Source organism: Panthera pardus, unplaced genomic scaffold (assembly GCF_024362965.1).
Source record: "Panthera pardus isolate Hobbes unplaced genomic scaffold, ASM2436296v1 HiC_scaffold_24, whole genome shotgun sequence".
NCBI lineage: Eukaryota > Metazoa > Chordata > Mammalia > Carnivora > Felidae > Panthera > Panthera pardus.
In genome coordinates this window covers 61,542,485-61,562,669 of record NW_026526810.1, presented here as the reverse complement: position 1 = coordinate 61,562,669, position 20,185 = coordinate 61,542,485, and the positions used below count along the sequence as shown (strand labels likewise).

Genomic DNA, 20,185 nt, shown 5'->3' with positions numbered 1-20,185 from the left:
ATGAAAAGAACGGCAGACAAACTGGGCTGGTTAATCAGACTTGGGTGAATGACAGACATGTCTTTACAAATGAAGGAAGTAAGCTCATCACTTCAAGGAAAACAACGGATGGTATCTTTTGCCAGTAATATAATCTGAGCTTTCAAGTAAAAACCAGAATTTTAGAAAACGTTTATCTGCACAGTGAGTGTGACAGCTTCCCAGTACTTAAAGGCCTTCTCATTACATCGTTGATGTTAACAAATATGATTTCTAAAATATTTTATAATGAAGTATGTCAACACTTGGAAGTTCTGCATAACTTGGTGAGGCAATAATTTCCCTATGACCAAACCATGACGTTACGAAAACATTCAGGGGTAAAAGATCCTTTCAAGATCAAAGACACACCACTGAGTTTTCATATAACCAAGTACAAACATTTCCTTAATGAGGTTGCAGGTTCTACATGGCAGTGAACTTTTGAGAACCTACTACTTGTTGAGTTTTGATGTAGTATCGAAGAAGACTATGCGCAATTATCTGAGAAGGTTATTAAAATACTCTCCCCCTTTCCAGCTATATATCTCTTTGAGGCCAGTTTTCTCCCTATTTTTTAACCAGGTATAAGAACCCAGCTCATCTTCTATTATTAATCTTCATTAGAGATTTACAAAAATGCACAACGTCACTCTTCTCCTTATTCTTGTTTTGAAAAATTAAATCATTTCTCACAGAAATATATTATTTACATAACATGTAATGGGTTGTTTAAAAACGTTTATTTTGAGAGAGAGAGAGAGCACGCACGCATGCATAGGGGAGGGGCAAAGAGAGAGAATCCCAAGTAGGCTCCACGCTATCAGTGCATAGACCAATGTGGGGCTCGAACTCACAAACAGTGACATCATGACCTGAGCTGAAGTCAGCTGCTTAACCCACTGAGCCACCCAAGCGCCTGTAGAGCAAAGCTTTCTGTAGGTAACAGCCTGGATTTCCAGTATTAGTGAGAGTAACGTCATTGCTGAAGGGTCAGCTAATGTGGGGCTAAGAATTAAATGCCTCCCTATCCTACAGCCCATTTCTCTGTGTGCCCAACTGTCCTGGCTACCAAGGCCAACCAAGGCCCTGTGGCCTCGATGTGAAAGCCACCCACCCCGCTCCTTGCTCTGGAGATGACGGATCTTGAACCGAAATCGATATAAAGAGGGAAGCACCTAGAGCCCTTCAGGCTGGCAGGGAGCCCCTCGGTGATGGAGGAACAATGGCCAGAATCCTTCCTAACTGCCAAGATTCAAATGGTTCCTTAACCCTCATTTATTTCTCAGTATGAGGTGTCTCACTCACCTTATTCTCACATTTCATCTACCTCCTATCCAGAAATAAATATGGACGGCTTCCTAAGCTGTCGCTTTCCCAGTTCAGACCTGAGATATTTGATTACAATCACACAGCCTAATGGAACAGGGCTCCATCATAACTGGACAGAAAGCTTTGCTTTCTGATCATGGCCATCACCTCAACATAGACCCTTCTGTACAAATCAATGCTTTCCCAACTTTCTGGTCTCAAGACCCCTTTTACACTCTTTAAAAATCATCAAATCCCTCAAAAAACTTTAATTTATGTGGAATATATCTACCAATGTTACTGAGTTACAATTTAAAACTGCTGTCAGCATGGAGTCTGCTTCAGATCCTGTCTCCCCACCTCTCTCCACCCTTCTGCTCACTCACTCTCTCTCTCTCAAAAAAAAGAAAAAAAGAAAGAAAAAAAAAGCTCTGCTCTGGAGTCACTGTGTACCTGGGCCTCAGGACATGGCTCATTTGCAAGTTCTTGCTGTCCTCATCTTAGCAGTGGAGTTAACTCCAATTGTATCAACTCCTAACGAGCTAACTAATTGAGCGCTGTTTTCTGTTAAGTGCCCAACACTGAGGTAAGTAGTCTGTATGAAACTATTTTGAGACACAGGGATTACAGGAAGTCTCTTAGTTGGGGAAACTAAATACATGTGTGAGGCATTTAATGAGGAGTAACGAGCAAGATAATGGGTAAAACTGCATTGTCCAAGACATTTAGGAAACCAGACAATTCGTAGAAAGCCACAATTTCTCTAGTAATACAAAAACTCAAAAGAAATTAAAAACATGATCAGATCTTCCTCTCTTACTTTTTTCCCCAATGGATCCTTCATCTAAAGCTCTTCCCACTTCTTGAAGAGGTCACATTACACAACGACTAAAGAAGCAGGGAAGAAAGAGTTCTAACATAAAGAGGGCCCCTCCCAGGGATGCATGAAGTGATCTGATGGGAAAGACACCACCCTTGGCTATGGCTATTTTGGAATGCGGTCTTTCAAGAGCTGATCCATACAAGTAGTCCCTGTAGTAAATACTTGTATGTTTTTCTATCACTGGTGGAATGCCAACAAATTTGGTAGGACCTTCAAACAGCAAAGGGAGTCAATGCTTGAGATATATTTAAACCTCTTTCATAACCACAAATATATTAACAGCAGTTGCAACTAAATACTGATTTCATTTCTGCTGCTTTTCTAAGCTCATCTTTGGAAATGCTGGCCTTTAATAACTAAAAAGACATTTCAGTATGCATAAGAAACATGACTCCTGAGGAGGAAAGACTCCAGGAGAAAGGTAAGGGTGAAGTGGGGAAGTTAACTCTACTGTTTGCTATTATGTACGGCCTCATTTTATTCCCTGACACATGCACACACCCCCAAGTACATGTGCCTCATAACTCTACTCAGAACCCCTACCACAGGGGTGTCTGGGTGGCTCAGTCAGTTAAGTGTCTTTTTTTTTTTTTTTTAATGTTCATTTATTTTTGAGAGAGAGAGAGAGACAGAGCATGAACAGGAGAGGGACAGAGAGGGAGACACAGAATCCGAAGCAGGCTCCAGGCTCTCAGCTGTCAGCCCAGAACCCGATGTGGGGCTCGAACTCACAAACCATGAGATCATGACCTGAGCCAAAGTCAGACACTTACCTGACTGAGCCACCCAGGCGCCCCTAAATGTCTGACTCTTCATCTCAGCTCAGGTCTTGATGTCAGGGTTGTGAGTTCAAGCCCTGTGTTGGACTCTGCACTGGGTGTGAAACCTACTTTAAAAAATAAAAAAAGAACCCCCGCCAGATGTAATAAAGTTGCTTCCACAGTCTTTGCTACCATTCTAGGATTTTTCATTCACTGACTTACCTGTTTCAAAAAGGCCTTGTCAAATGCACTAGATGGTTTAGCTTAGGAGGTTCTTTGTTCTTATTTCAGAGAGAGAGAGAGAGAGAGACAGAGCGCGAGAGAGCACGAGCGCACGAGAGAGAACAAGTGGTAGACAGGGGCAGAGGGAGGGAGGAAGAGAGAGAGAGGAGAAAGAGAACCTTAAGCAGGCTCCTAACATAGGGCATGATCCCATGACTCCGGGGTCATAATCTGAGCCAAAACGAAGAGTCAGACACTCAACCGACTGAGCCACTGAGACGCCCCAAGCTCATGAGGTTTTTAAACAGCTACAGTGTTCTTTTCAAAAAGAAAACACAAGTGTAACCAAACATTTGTTTTGTGATGAGATGTGAATCCTACCAAACAGAATGTCTTAATGAAGCTAGTCATGTACATATAGTTCCCTTGATAATTATAAATGGCTTCATTTAAGAAATTATTAACATTCTAACTTGCCCCACTTTTGTAATTAGTGTAATTAGGGATAGTCACAGTTAGGCAATTATATCAGATACACAATCTAGAAACTGCATTTTAAATAATTGTTTAGGCTAACTCAAAAATGAAATATTTCTAAGGTACTGTATTGTTTAGGGGAAACTTGATGCCTGAAAGACACTTTCAAAGAAAAATAGCTACTCTGCTACTTGATTTCTGGACTAGCCAGACATTACTTACAAGAAAAAAGGATTACAAGTGGCCTTAAATTAGAGCTAGTCTTAGTACATCAGTGCAGAGGCTCAGCTATGATTTATTGTTAGGTTGTTTACTGGTCTCCACTTGTCATTCTGTAACCTACTATTGATCCTCAAACCCCAAGCCTACGTTCTGTGATTCTTACAAGAAGGTTCCCCAGAGTTACCCACTATATTTGGCGAAACGCTTCTCTAAATGATCAAATTACCAGCTTCACAATTGCAATTCCAATTCCAATGAGAAAAAGATCATCTATTCTCATGGTACAGGTTTAAGTTTTTAGGCTACTGAGGTCTGGAAAGAATCTTTCCTTTTCATCTCTAAATTTAGATCACAGTCCAAGTGGCCATCGTGTCCTGAAATACATGCTTATTATCAAAGAGCAGATGTTGGCCACTGGCAAAGCAAATCCCTGAAGCTTACGGATCCCAAACCTAAGCTGGTGTTACATTTCTGTGAGTGTGTTTTTCCATCTGGGTCAGTTTGGAAGAAAACATCTTCCAATTATGTTGACAAGAGGGAGCAAACACAATTGCACTGTACTTAGTTTCAACTTAGAAAGCAATTTATAATACTCGTGCTTACAATGGGAAAAGAAAAATAATTATGTGAATCTAAATTACGTGCACTTATTTTTAAATTCTAGGTGATTAAAAGTCAGCTTGTGCTATGCTGTAAATGCTCTGGAGGCATTAACAGGTGGTAGATCATTTCCAAGCATAAAGAATGCGTGTATTTTGACCTCTGCTTTCTTCCCCTGTGGTGGGCTGAAGAATGACCTCCCCAAAACGTTCACCTCCTAATTCTCAGAACCTGTGAATATATTACCTTAGATGGCAAAAGGCTCTTTGCGTTTGTGATTAAATTAAGGGCCTTGAGATGGGGAGATTATCCTGAATTATTACTCAGGTGGGCTCAGGATAATCACAAGGGTTCTTCCAAGAAGGAGGCAGGAGGGTCAAATTCCTAGAAGGAGCTGTGATGACAGAAGAGATTGCACTGGTACCATTGCTGGAAAGAGCCACTAGTCAATGCAGGTAGCCTTTGCGATATGGCAAATTCAAGAAATGAATCTTCTCCTAGAGCATCCAGAAGGAATGCGATACTACTAACCCATTTTAGACTCGTGACCTCCGGAACTGCGTGATAATAAATTCGGATTGTGTGAAGCCATTAAGTTCACGGTAATTCATTGCCGTATATTAGAGAACTAATATACTCCCACTGGTACAAAGTCCTGGTTGAGAATACTTGAAGCTCTCCAGATCAGACTGGAGAGGCTCAGTGACCAAGCTGCTACAGAAGAGCTCACAGAAGCTGGGTCCTGAGAGAGATCCAGTTCTGTTTTTGCTGAGGGAACCAGAGTGACAGGGCTACCAACACCTTGAGGTCTGCCTGGGTCTTGCCCAGAGCTTGCGTCAAACCAGAACAACATTAAATGCAGAAAGCACCAGGGGCGCCTCGGTGGCTCAGTCGGTTGAGCGCCAACTTCGGCTCAGGTCACGATCTCGCGGTACGTGAGTTCGAGCCCCGCGTCGGGCCCCTGTGCTGACAGCTCAGAGCCCGGAGCCTGTTTCAGATTCTGTGTCTCCCTCTCTCTGACCCTCCCCCATTCATGCTCTGTCTCTCTCTGTCTCAAAAATAAATAAACGTTAAAAAAAAATGCAGAAAGCACCAATTGCACAACTGCTATGGCCCATCAGATAATATACACAGAGTGCACAGGGCACGTTCCTTAGTTCCTGTAACACAGCTTTGTGGCCTCTACTCTCCCTCTGGACGTCAAGAGCTAGAACCACCTGCATTCCAGCACTAACCACTGAGTAATGGAAGATGACAGCCATCATAGCATCATGAATATTCCTAACCATGTATCAAGAATCCATTTGCTCCTTTCTTTAAAAAAAAATTTTTTTAACGTTTATTTTTAAAGAGAGACAGCACATGAGAGAGGGGCAGAGAGAGAGAGAGAGAGAGAGAGAGAGAGCGGGGGGGCAGGCAGAGAGAGAGAGGGAGACACAGAATCTGAAGCAGGCTCTAGGCTCCCAGCTGTCAGCACAGAGCCCGATGTGGGGCTGGAACCCATGAATCGTGAGATTATGACTTGAGCAGAAGTCGGATGCTTAACCGACTGAGCCACCCAGGCACCCCATCTCCTTCTTTCTTCTTAACAGAACTTGATTTTGCATAGCTATCTGCCTCTCCCTCTTAGGGCCCATGAACACTGACCCAATCCCACTCCACAGGTAGGCTCTGCTGACATCCATCATCCAGCACATTTTATTTTCTAGGTCATGCTCAATGGTTCGTAAGCTGGCCTGCGACCAAGTTCTCCAATCAAAGGTAATCTCAGAATCCTTGCTTCCAATACCTGGGCAGGAGAAATGGTCTTGCTTTGCCCTTGGACACTGAGGCACATGGATATGAGGCCGAGAGTTGCAGCCCCCACCCTGCTGCCAGCCCGAGGGCAGAGCTAAAACAGGAGCAGCTGTGGGAAGAAGGAGCAAAGCCACGGGTTTCACTCAAACCGCTGGCTGGCTCCGTCTCTACCTTCCAGGTACACCAGTCCAGGAAGTCTTTTACCAGCTACTCTACCGGAGTTGGATTTTCTGTTCTGTTTTGCTGCAAACATCTGAAATAATAAATGTGGAGACCAAGTTCTTAGGACTCACACTTTGTATATCCGCTTCAGAAGCTGGGAGGCATACCAACCTCTAAGTACTGGAACATTACACTGAGCGGTATTTCACGGAATCCTTATCTCCCTGCCCCCATGAGGTAGGGACATCATTATTCTCATTTTGCAGACAAGGAAATGGAAACATATGGAGGTTTAGAAACTGGCCCAACATCACACTTAGTAAATGACAGAGCTGGGATCCAAACCTCGGCTGCTGGAATCTAAACTCATCTACTTTTCTGGCTGAGAGCTGCTTACTTTCTATAGCTTCACAAAATCCGGAAAAATACCTATCCTTATTACTGCTTTAAATTTATATTATACTGCCTAGATGCTCTTTTAAACAATGATGTGGATTCAGAAATAAATAAAATCATAAAGCTTTGGGTCTTTTTGTAGCTGATGCTGAGCTAGGAAGATTATTCACATTCCCAGAGCTTTGATCTCTTCACCAATAAAATCAAGTTAACAAAAGAAAGTTCATGCTGAAGGAAATGAACGGACAGCTGATGTAGTGACAAGAGTGCTGGCTTCTTTGTTCCGGCTCTGGCTGTGTTACCTTGGTCAAGTCACTTTACCTCTCTGCATCCCTATGCATTTCTACCAAGTCACAGGTGGCTTAATACTCTAGAACTCTATGTTTACCTGACCTGTTGAGCTATTGGAAAGGGTTGTACTAATTTATTAAAATGGCAAATTTTACCGGGTTCACTGGGTTAAAGCAATGAGCACCAAGAATTTTACCCCCATCTTCTAGTGCCCACCTGTCATATCAGGATGTCACCCAGCTTGCTTTTATTAATAATAAAACTGGAGATCAAAGAAATAAAACAAAATCTTAAAATCCAGCGGTCACTGACCATAGCAAATGGCCAGGGGCTGAGGCATCACCGTATACCATGAATCACTCACATGGGGGAGATGAGCGGTGGGAGCTTGATGGCTCTTTTGACGGCTGTCTTGAATGCTGACAGAGAAAGCACCTTTCCCCCGTCAGGGCTCCGAGAGTACAGTAACACGCTCTTGATTTAGTGGGTAAGACTGAATATGAAGGTCTCATGCCCTCTGTGCTCTGTGCCCCAGAGCTTCCCTCTGGGCTGAAAGTCTGGTCTGCTTCACAAAGTGGCCAAACACCTACTATTTATTAGCAGCGAAGGTCAGGGAGAAAGTTAAACTCATGGACTCTGAGGATACTTGGAAAATTCATCACGCTAATTTCTCTGTGCCTTCCTGGGGCCTCCCTGGCCCAGGAGGTACAGTCAGTGCCACTTTTGCTTAGTTTCACTGGAACGAGAGTATTACCGGGATCGTGGAGGACAAGACGAGGCTTTCTGGAAACCTGAAAGGGAGAAGCCTGTAAAGACAGTCTGGAGCACTGTTCTTGGAGCTGCTCCTTTCCCCATTTACTCATCAGGACACTACTGCCAGAGACCCAGCGAACGGCGTGCGATGGTCCAAGGCCGGCCCCAGACAACCCGTGAGGGCACCCAGCCTCCCTTCATCCGAGCTCTGTATTTAATTTTTGGATGTGTACACCTGTCTTCTCTATTGGCAGGGGAATAGGGTACAAGTTCAAGCTGCCTGCTAAAACATGTTCTTAGCACAGAAATTATAGCCAATGTTCACTAAGAGCTTCCTGTGCATCAGACCCTGTGCTAAATGCTGTACCTGAGTTATCATTTATTCCTTTTTGGTTAAGGTAGACATTTGGTTGATTGATTGATTGATTTGGCATGCATGAGCAGGGGAGGGACAGAGGGAGAAAGAGAATCTCAAGCCTGACACCAGACTCCATCCCACCACCCTGGAATCATGACCCGAGCTGAAATCAAGAGCCAGACACTCAATGAACTGAGCCACCCAGGCGCCCCGTCATTTATTCCTTACAACCACTGTGTAAGAGAAGACAGATGTGGCAGGGACCGAGTTTCCCCCACAGTGAGGGCCATGTTAGCCTGATCCTCACTCTATCCCTTCTTTAGGCAAAGAAGCAGTTCAATTCAAGAAACAAACCTGTAACTACTAGTTACAGGATTCCTGTAACTAGGGGGTCCGCCGAGGCGGCCATGGCAGGGCGTGCTGCACGGGACAAGCAGCACTGGAGATAGCGCCTCGTGCCTCTAGGCACAACTGGTGTGAACCCCACAATCCCCCCCAGTCAGGCTGGCCTGGCTGCCCTTGAACGTGGCTCTCAGGGAAGGCTGTGCGTGGATGGCCACATGGCTGATGTATATTTCTGCTAAACCCGTTTCTAAATTTCCCTCCTCAACGGTTTTCTGCCTTGGCCAGAGCCTCCCATCGGGGAGAGTGGAGACAAGCGTGGAAGCAAAGTGCTGCACCCCCAGGACCGTTTCCCCAGCCAGCCGGACACGCTGTCGGCACCCGAGGCCGCCCCGCCAGCCGCCAGCGCACTGGGCTTGAGCGGCGCGGCTGGCTGCTGCCACTCCATCTCTGCTGCCCCCTGGGGTCTCATCCATCATACGGAGATAATTAGCCTGTTGTTTTTGGAATCAGTCAACCAGTCTCATAATCACTTTCTCAAAAACATTCCAGAGATTAAATGACCAATGACGACGCCGGGGAGAAGAGCACAGAGAACAGCTGCGGCTGCTCACGTGTTTGGGAAGGAAATCCCTGACACGAAGATGGGGCGGAAACCGGACAGCGAAGGGCTCGGGGCCCTGAGGTCTCTGTCTTGACTCTTCTAGAAAAGCAATCGAATCATTTTTATTTCAGTTCCTGTGTGTATTCAGTCTGGAGAATAGACCGAGGATGAGGTGAGCTATAGACCACACGTCCTCAAGGTCTGTGCTCCCCACCCCTGTCCTGCCACCCCCACGGCCCCGTCCCAGGCACCCCTACACGGTGCTCTGAAAGAGTGTGGGCCCTGGGCATGGAACATGATCCCAGTCTGGGCCAGTTCTAACTTGGTGTAGAAACCTTGTCCAAATTATTTTGCTTCGCTCTCCATTGCCTGACATGCAAAATGGGAACCTGGCTGTCACTGAGCCTAATTGTTTGCTGCAAGGGGTAAATCAGGTGAGCTAACGTGAAGTGTCTACCACAATGCCTTGTGATTATTTTAGGTCTACTCCAGTAATCCAGGAGATTTCTTCATTTTAAGGTCAGCTAATTAACAGCCTTAACTGTGTCTGCACCCTAAATTTTCCTTTACCATTTAATCCATAGGCTCCAGGAATTAGGACGGGGACATTGTTGGGGCCATTATCCTACCCACCACACCATCCTTAATTCAAGTCCTTGGAGCTTCTCATCTAGAGCACTGCAATGACATCTCATGGGCTCCATGCCTCCAGTGACCCTGCACTGGAATCCTTTAGATTCCTATCCTGCTAAAGCAGAATTAACTAGTATGTGATACAGTGCCTGAGAAATGGTAAGTGATTACCATTTTTTAAATTTATTTTTGAGAGAGAGAGAGGGAGCGTGTGCTAGTGAGCACAGAAGCAGGGGAGGGGCAGAGAGAGAGGGAGAGAGAGAGAATCCCAAGCAGGCTCTGTGTTGTAAGCACAGAGCCCGACGTGGGGCTTGATCTCACCAACTGTGAGATCATGACCCGAGCTGAAATCAAGAGTCAGACGCTTAACTGACCGGCCACCCAGGCATCCCCAAACGTTTTAATGCCAAATATAGTTAAAATTAAGTGCATACTCTATGCCAGTCACACTTAAAAATACTTTGAATTTTTAACTAATTTAATCTTCATGTCAACTAAGTAAGGTATTAGTGCCATGTCCATTTTACAGATGAGACAACTGAGGCACAGAGAGGCCATCACATGCTCAGTCTTTTTTTTTTTTCAACTTTTTTTTTTTTTTTTTTTAATTTATTTTTGGGACAGAGAGAGACAGAGCATGAATGGGGCAGGGGCAGAGAGAGAGGGAGACACAGAATCGGAAACAGGCTCCAGGCTCCAAGCCATCAGCCCAGAGCCTGACACGGGGCTCGAACTCACGGACCTACATGCTCAGTCTTACCGAGATTGTGTGGCAGAGCAAGAATTTAAGACCAGGTGGCCTAAGTCTAGAGCCCTATGCTCCTAACTACCTCACTACTGTTGAGTAAATGAATAATTTAGTCCTCAAAGACCTTTCATAGTCACTGCCTGGTGGGGGGTCGGGGGGGGGGCACAGGATATTATTATATAAATAATATGGATGGCAACTAGACTCAGGTGACAATGGTTTGAACTTTTATGCCACTACTGTGTGACCCTATAAAGTTGCTTAGGATTAAGGAATTTCAGTTTTAAGAAGATTAAGAAACTTCACTCTTCAGTTTCTTCAATTAGAAAATAGGAACAAAATCATCTACTTCAGCTACTGCCTATTGTGAGAATTACATGAGGTAACAGAGAACTGCTTCACCCAAGGCTCAGGACACAGCGGGTACCATGTAAATGTTAACCCCTCCCTCCCTGCAACTGGATACAAGTGATAGGTCACACTCTAAGGCTAACTGTAGTTGAGTGATTGGATTTTCAAGCCACTCTGTCCTAACACCATGCTACTACCCTCTACCCCATTCTTTTCCTTTTAGAATTCAACCAACCTCAACTGGTTGCTGCTCCTGGAATATGACCTGAACTTTTCTTGTGGGGACCTTCACTGAAGCTGATCTTTTCATCAACAATGTCTGTCCCTTCTTGGGGGACCTGGGTGGCTCAGTCAGTTAAGCACTAGACTTCGGCTCAGGTCATGACCTCACGGTTCGTGGGTTCGAGCCCCGTATCGGGTTCTGTGCTGACAGCTAGTGCCTGGAGCCTGCTTCGGAGTCTGTGTCTCCCTCATTCTCTCTGCCCTTTCTTGGTCCACACTCTTGTCTCTCTCTCTCAAAAACAAACAAACACTTAAAAATTCTTCTAAAAAATGTCTGTCCCTGATCTTCTCTACTTATCTATGTTCTTTATGGACATTTTCCCAATTCCTCCTCTGGCCACCTCCTGTATCTTATCTGCACTTTTATTCTACCATAGCCACACTCATGATTACATTGAGTTTCCTGCCCACACCCATTTCCTCCTTCGTTCAGAAGGTCCTCATTTTCATCATCTTTACGAGCCTATGACTAACATATACTGGAGGTCGGAAAGGAAAGATTTGTGACAATGAATTAAATGTGGCACAAAGACCCAGTGAAGAAAACAAACAGGGACACAGACATTCCATGTAAGGCAGAAGGTCATACAGGCCCCGTGAGAAGTTAGGTGGAATGGCTGGGGCAGAAGGATGGAGGATGAGGTTGAGAGAAAGACTTCACAGAGGAGGTGTCTGTGCATGTACATCATGGGGAGAGGCTTGTGGGACAGAATCTGAACAGGCTTACAAATATTGCCTAAGTGCCACAGATGCATCTATCACTGAATTATCTCACTTTGCGTATTTGTGCTGGGCTCCAGGACTTATTTTTGTAGTGAACAGTAGGATTTTCCCTTCCTCAGCACTCAGTAAGCTGCAGCATTTGGGCAGGAGAGAATTTCGGTTTGGGTTCTTAGGCTGTTCGGTAATGGGGCAAGAGTGGACACAAGTAGCAGCTTTCTTTGTAGAGAGAAGATAATGGAAAAACCTCCATGCTTCGGGAAGGCATTCAGTGAATGAGAGAGAGAGGAACGCACCAACTTGGAGCAGGAAAGTGACAGGTGATCTTCATTTTGTTAATTTCAGAATTTAGCGGAAACAGCGGGTTGGTCTCTTCTGGAGGAGTAACTCAGTGGCAACACATTTATATTCAAGAAACCTTGCTTAAACTGTCATGTGTGAGAAGCCCTGGCTCTGAACAGGCAAAAGATTTTCTCGGGAATTTGCTGGATTAGGATATGCCAGAGAAATGTGACTTAGTATGGCAGGCTGCTACTGTTGGGTCTTTTTTACTTCTTCATTATCATATGATCTTTTAATAAAGATTGTAACAGCTTTCATCAACAATATGGCTTAGAGTTAGTTTAAGCAGATCCTTGGAACTCTGAGCCAGCTAGCAGGATTCTCATGAAGCTCAGGACCCTGTTGATTCCTCTTTTCTAGAAAAAGTGAGGTTTTCCTGCAGGTCAGTTGGCCAACACCAACCGCTCGTAGAGGAGGAAGAGTACCACCTACCCTGAACCCTCCGAGTGCAGATCTTTGGCTTGGTCAACTTGGGCATGTTAGAATTCTGACTTCTGCTAGGTCACAAGCATGAGTTACCTCACAGGTGCAGTAACCAGATAAAAAGATGATGGCTTTAAAAAGCCATTGGGTATGCCATAGCTATGTCGGAGGCTTCACGGGACAATGGAAAGAGCACGGAACCGGAGCCAGAAAACGTGAAGCAAGCCACGGCTTTACTCAGCTCAGTTACCTTGTGCCAGTGACATTCAGTCACCTGGAAAGTTTTCTGGAACCAGGGAGTGGTGGCAAGAGTAAATGAATGAACAAGTATCCCTTCATTCTTCAGAGCCCTATTTTCATCAACTACACAATAGAAGAATGAAAAAAAAAACTCCAGTAATAAACTAATAACATGTGAAGTACTTGAGGAATTGTCAATTCCCTATCCCATGCTATTCTCTGTAATTTCAGGATTTTACCAAATGTAAGGGTAAGAACAGTCACGTAATAACGTGGACAAAGTTACTAATACTGGAAAGTATTTTGACCCTTTTATTGCAACTGGCTATGTATTCAGAAACACTGTCTCCAATTTCAGTGGTGTGGCAGTTAAACCATTCCCAAGATTTTCTCCTCATATGTCAGGCCTGTGTGAGAGGCTTTATGTCTCTGGAACATTTGGAAGAGGACCCCCATGGTGACAACTAGACACTCTTGACCACCTTCATATCTATTTCTCGAAATCCAGGATAGGACATTTAGGACACAATATGCGAGCCCCTCACAACTCTCCTTCTGGAAGGGAAGCAGCATGAGGAGAAGACGTGAACTCTCACACTGGAGCGACCTTGTTTGCACATTCTATCAGAACAGGCAGAATATGGTCTTCCAGCCTGAGTCCCGAGGTAGCAATCTGTGGAGCCTGGACACCATTCTTAGAGTTAGGGAGACTTCACACAGCCAAGTGATTTCATCTGACTGACTCCACTTACCTCACATGAAATGGTCACCTTGTGGGACCCCTAGTGGTGACACATTATATTAGAAGCATCCACTTCCAAAATAGACTCACAGCAGGTAATATGGGTCAGCTCAGCCTATTTTTAGTTCTGCTTTGGCAGTAACCACAAAGGGAATCTAAACTCATTTTTGTGCTTTTAGAATCCTGCTGGCATGCCCTTATCAAAGTCCCACCCATAGAAATATGGTGATGGAGAGCACTGATTAAGGGTTGGCAGTATGACTGCCAAGTATCCTATACTCTTTTCCAGAGGTTTTAACACTTGTGCTGAAAAAATGGTGAGGATTCTTTCCCTTCAGAGATATTCTGACAAAGATGAAAGGTCAATAGAAAGGGCAATAAGATGTATGAACCCCAAAGTAGAGTTCTCAGATAAACCAATCACAGCTTGACAGTCTATTGCTCTAGTCTATGATTTGAAAGCATGTTTTAAAATGGTTAAGAATAGGGATGCCTGGGTGGCTCAGTCGGTTAAGCATCCAACTCTTGATTTTGGCTCAGGTCATGATCTCATGGTTCATGAGTTTGAGCCCTGGATTGGGCTCTACACTGACAGCACAGAGCCTGCTTGGAATTCTCTCTCTGCCCCTCCCCTGTGCTCTCTGTCCCCCTCAAAATAAATAAATAAACTTAAAATGGATAGGAATAGGAACAAGATAAAAGGCAATTATGTTAAACCTCAGAAGTTCCTTCTTCTTTAGACAAATGAAATATTTGCAGAATTTTGGATGGAAGAGCATATTGATTATATATAATACACAGTCTTCTTCTTAAAACGTTAATGGTTTATGGACAGTACACTTCCCTACAGAACAAATTATAATCTTGTTTCAACATGAGTCACAACGGTAGGAGTCACATCTACTGTAAGGCTTAGAGAAATGAATTTGGACAAGGTTTGGGATTGTTGAAAAATGGAAGGTCAAAGTCCTCTAGGATGCTACATTATGACAATCATTGCCAAAACCCCCAAAACAACCCCCAAAGCCCACATCCTATTTCCTTTACTCCCCTCATATTATTATTTTTCCTCACTGGGGCAATTTGCAATTCTAAGGAAACATTGCAAATGATTGAAACAACAATGATTGAAGGACGGAGACCATGGAAACCTAAAAGAAAGAACAGAAATCTGTTTATAGGCATTTTTAAGCAGACAGACAAGAGCAGAGCCAAAGTAACAGATCCCTCAGGTTTCAAAAGGCTCTGAAAGTAAGGTCTTTAAATTAGAAAAGCATAGCTCCAAATACACAGTAACCACCACCAATTATAAAAGAATGCCCAGATGTCTCCTTTGAAGCTTAGACAGTCCACCTCTTACACAGCATTTGTCAGAAAGCCAATTCTCTTCATTATGTCAAAGAAGAGCACTGTGTCAGGAGGATTGAAAGGCATGGTCACTTACTAGGGCATCTCTCTTCCTCCTCTGTTGGCTGTTCCTTCGCAGGCTTGGGAGGGCCTTTGATTTTATACACCAAGGCACGGAGTTTCCCAGCCCAGGATGTGTCTTCCTCCTCCTCTTCTTCCTCCTCCAGGGGAACACCTATCAAGTCACAGAACAGAGTGAAAATCTTGAACAGTACATAAAAATAACCACCGTAAGATTGAAAGAACATAAATCTCTGCTTCCTACCCTTCTGGAACTTTCTCAAGATGCTATAGGCAGCCTCCCATAATTATTTACCTACAGGATGTCTTTTTGGAAAGTATTTTAAAAAGATAATTCCTTACATAGAAAAACACCAAGTAATTTCAAACCCTAAAATCAACTCTTTTTTTTTTTTTTTGAAGTTTATTTATTTATTTTGAGAGAGAGAGAGAGAGAGAGAGAGAAGGAACAAGCTGGCTCTGTGCTGTCAGCACGGAGACTGATGCAGGGCTTAATCCCATGAACCATGAGTTTATGACCTGAGTCAAAACCAAGAGTTAGCTGGATGCTTTAATTGACTGAGCTACCCAGGTGCCCCTAAATTTAACTTATTCTAACCTGTACCCTAAAAGGGCTCTAAAGCATCTAGAAAGAGTTAACATTGAGTCATTTCCTATGCAAATGCCACTTATTTTCCATATATTATTCAATCCATCCATGTACAAGCAGCACAAATGCTGAGAACAATTTAAAATCAGCAGTTACGTATCAAAGGAGGGACTGCAGGCTTACAATTGTTATTTAAAATAGTTATGTATTAAAGTAGGGACTGTGGTTTAGAATTGTTAAGGGCATACGTTATCATATTTATATCACTGCAAAAGATAAGAAGCAAAGGAGATCAGAATCTTGGTTCACCTGGGAGCAGAGTCCAACCATCTAAGTAAACTGGGTGAAGTTTACACAAGTTATCAGTTATTTTCCTTCTTCAGAGACCCTGTTCACTCTCTTCTATTTCAACAAAATTTCTTCTTGGTAGAAGGAGTTTCCACCATATATGGATATGGCATATATGCCAGAATTATTTTCTGTATCTTCTCTGACCCCAGTAGTCCAGGCAGAATCATTTCTTGAGCAGTTAGAATTGTACAGTTAACCCTCGAACAATGCAGGGGTTAGGGGCACCATTCACCCACACAGTAGAAAATCCACATATAACTCTGACCCTCTACAACTTAACTATGAATAGCATACTCCTGATGGGAAGCCTTACTGATAACATAAACAGTCAACTAACACGCATTTTTAAATGTGATATGTATCATATATTCTTATAATAAATTAAACCACAGAAAGAAAATATTATTAAGAAAATCATAAGGAAGAGAAAATACACTTCAAGTACTGCACTCTATTTATGGAAACAAAATCCCGCATTACAAATGGACTCACATAGCTCAAACCCCTATTACTCAACAATCAAAAAGAATGAAATCTTGCCATTTGCAACAACGCGGATGGAACTAGAGGGCATTATGCTAAGCAAAATTAGTCAGAGGAAGACAAACATCATATGACTTCACTCACATGTGGAATTTAAGATACAAAACAGATGAACATAAGGGAAGGGAAGCAAAAATAATATTAAAAAAGGGTCAACCGCACTTTTAAATACAAAACTGTCTTCCTAACCCCCACTAGCTTCTAATGAAGGAATAGGGAACAGACTTGTCTTTGATAAAGCTTTCATCTCAGAAGCTCACCACAGTGAATGAGAAGGTCCTCATGGAAGTCATATAGCTCCTCTCGGATCTCTTCTGGGCAGGGGCAATTCTCTCCCAGTTGAAAGTTAAGAAGCATGTTGATCTTTGAGGGACAAAGAAGAATGGGTAAGTGGTTCTCGGTGTTGGCCAAAGAACTCAGATCCTGCCTTAGACACCTAACATTCTTTGCAAATTTTATCTACCTCAAACTTTTTTGTAAAGATGACCATGTTTAAAAGTAGCTTTCACCTTTTCTCTGATTATAATGGTAATTTATTAACTGCACAAAATTTGGAAATACCTAAAGAAAACTTACTGTGATCCCACTACCCAAAGATAACCATATTTAATGATACTTAGTTCATAACTTCCAGGCTTTATGTATATAGACTGAGAGCATGCATACTCTAGATAAACATTTCTGAGGTCAGATTTCCCACTTAACAATTTATCTTGAGCATTTTCTTTTTTTATTGATTGTTAACAGGTACACTGCATTTCATCATAAGATGAATAGCAATTGGTGTAAAATTAATCACATGTTAAGAAATATTTAAATTGTTTCCATTTTTTTGTTCTTATAAATAAATAAATAAAGTTTGTTGGAATTTCCTTATAACTAATTTTTGTTCACATCTCTGATCTTTTTTTTTTTTTTTTTTTTTTTTTTTTTTTTTTTTTTTAAGGATAAACTCCTAGAAGCAACATGACTGGATCAAAAGGTTTGCACATTTTAACGGCTTTCGATAGGAATTGCCAAATCACCCTCCAGAAGGCTTACAACAATTTGCATTTTAACCAAATTTATTCAAGAGTGTGTATTACTTTGCCATCTCCATTACAGTAATGAGAGTTAACACATTTTCAAATATTTTCCAATTTAATGGGTAAAAAATGTCACATCCCTGTTGCTTTAATTTGCATTTAATTGGTGAGGTTGAATTTTGTTTTTCCACACATAAGAACCATTTTCATTGCAGTATTTTATAAATTTCCCATTCATGTTCTTTCTCCCTTTTTCTGTTGGGTAATTTTCTTTTTAAAAATTAATCAGGAGGTGTCTGGGTGGCTTAGTCCGGTAAGCCGCTGACTTTGGCTCAGATCATGATCTCACGGTTTGTGAGTTTAAGCCCAGCGTCAGGCTCTGTGCTGACAGCTCAGATCCTGAAGCCTGCTTCAGATTCTGTATCTCCCTCTCTCTCTGCCCCTCCTGTGCTCACACTCTATCACTGTCCCTCAAAACTGAATAAACAATAAAAAATTAATCAGTATTTTGCACATCCCTAGACTATTAACTCTTTGTAACATGTTCTCTAAATATATTTCCCAGGTTTTAGTGAGGTTTTAACTTTACCTACAAAAAAAATTTTTTTTTTGACATGCAGGTTTTAAAAGGTAGTTAAACACTCATCTTTTCCTTTAGTTTTGTCTCAGGGAGTCTTAACTGTTTTAATGCCATGGACCACTCTGACGGTCTGTTAAAACCCACCTGATTACTGCTTAAATTAGTATTTTGAATACGTAACATAAAATATAGAAAATTACATACAGAAACCATTATATTGAAATTTAGTTATCAAAAACCATAAAAAAGAAATCTGTGATATAGTAACATGTACTTGTTTATTAACCTATTGGACAAAAAGATCTAGTGGCAGTCTCATATCCACTGTGATCTTGAAGTAGTGATGAAGTAAATGATATTTCAAGGTATGATACTCATTGTGACACAGTATGAGAAAATGTGCTATTTCTGTTGTTGCTGGCAAAGTCAGCATTAGTATGTGCTCGGCAGGATTAACAATTCAAAGAAATGCTATCAGAGATTAATGAAAAGTTGGTAAGGATGTGGTCATTCATTTCCTGGTCAGATTCCAGGATGTCTCAATTCTTTCCAAAGACCCACGACCCCAAGGCAGTGAATATTGGGAGGGACTGAAACAATAACTAGGGGTGATGTTCTCCACTTTGCTCGCCTCAGGCAGCGTAACCTGAACACCAGGTAAAGATACTTTCTCCTTCTGTTTAGAATTTCTACATTAAAAAACGTCACCATCTCTTTTATTAAACCACGGAAAAACCGTGTTTAATGTTGGTAGGAAGACGCTTATTTAAAGCTTCTACTGCAAACAGTTTTTTTGGAAGTTGGTGGAAGTGTTGCCTGTAATAAAATAATATCCATAAAATAGGTTAGGAAAGTAATTTTTGTGGTTGTTCCCCAATGTTAAATTATGGTAGTTACATCAACATAGATTGATAGGTTGTTTATGAAATAAAAACAAGATCTGAGGATCTAGTTTCAGAGTCAGAAAATTGAATTCTTTGCTGAAAGATCTTGCCGTAGGTGGAATACTTGGGAAGCAGTGGCCCACCAGCCAGCAGGTCAGAAAACCAAAAGAGGAGTGGGGCACCTAGGTGGCTCAGTCAGTTTCCTGTCTGACTTTGGCTCAGGTCATGATCTCACTGTTCTGAGTTCGAGCCCCACATTGGGCTCTGTGTATACAGGTCAGACCCTGGAGCCTGCTTCAGATTCTGGATCTCCCTCTCTCTCTGCCCCTCCTCTGCTTACACTCTCTCTCTCAAAAATAAACATTAAAAAAAAAAGTGGAGTGAGCTGAACTTTCTGCTGCACAGGGCATACCCTTTAATGATGCCTTTTTTACCTACCTACTACTTGCCTGTTTATCTTTTAAGTTTACTCATTTTGAGAGAGAGGCAAGGAGGGGCAGAAGGGGAGAGGGAGGAGGGGAGAGAGAGGGAGGGAGGGAGAGAGAGAGGGAGGGAGGGAGAGAGAGACAGAGACAGAGAGAGAGACACAGAGACTCCCAAGCCCAAGCAGGTTCCATACTGTCAGTGCAAAGCCCAGTGTGGTGGGGCTCAAACTCAGGAACCACGAGACCATGACCTGAGGAAAAATCAAGAGTTGGTAGCCTAACCAAATGAGCTACCCAGGTACCCCAATGATGCCCTTTTTATTTTATTTTATTTATTTATTTATTTATTTATTTATTTATTTAACGTTTTATTTATTTTTGAGACAGGGAGAGACAGAGCATGAACAGGGGAGGGTCAGAGAGAGGGAGACACAGAATCTGAAACAGGCTCCAGGCTCTGAGCTGTCAGCACAGAGACCGACGCGGGGCTCGAACTCACGGACCACGAGATCATGACCTGAGCCAAAGTCGGCCACTCAACCGACTGAGCCACCCAGGCGCCCCAATGATGCCCTTTTTAAAGTCAAAGGCTTACTGACTGTGCCTGGCTAATATGCCAATGACCACTGGACTAATCTTAGTTTTACCTACTTTTGTACTTGGTTACATCCCCCAAGTATAT

General features: G+C 42.7%; 1 protein-coding gene across 1 annotated transcript in view; it reads right to left on the bottom strand.

Annotated features, from left to right (window-relative positions):
- Positions 1-20,185, bottom strand: part of RYR3 (ryanodine receptor 3) — a 524,284-nt gene that overhangs the window by 152,449 nt on the left and 351,650 nt on the right. Inside the window, exons 37-38 of the mRNA XM_053889214.1 lie at positions 16,850-16,952; positions 15,123-15,260 (exon numbers count right to left, since the gene is read on the bottom strand). Of these exons, the coding sequence (XP_053745189.1) occupies positions 15,123-15,260; positions 16,850-16,952 (241 nt within the window). The remainder of the gene's footprint in view (positions 1-15,122; positions 15,261-16,849; positions 16,953-20,185) is intronic.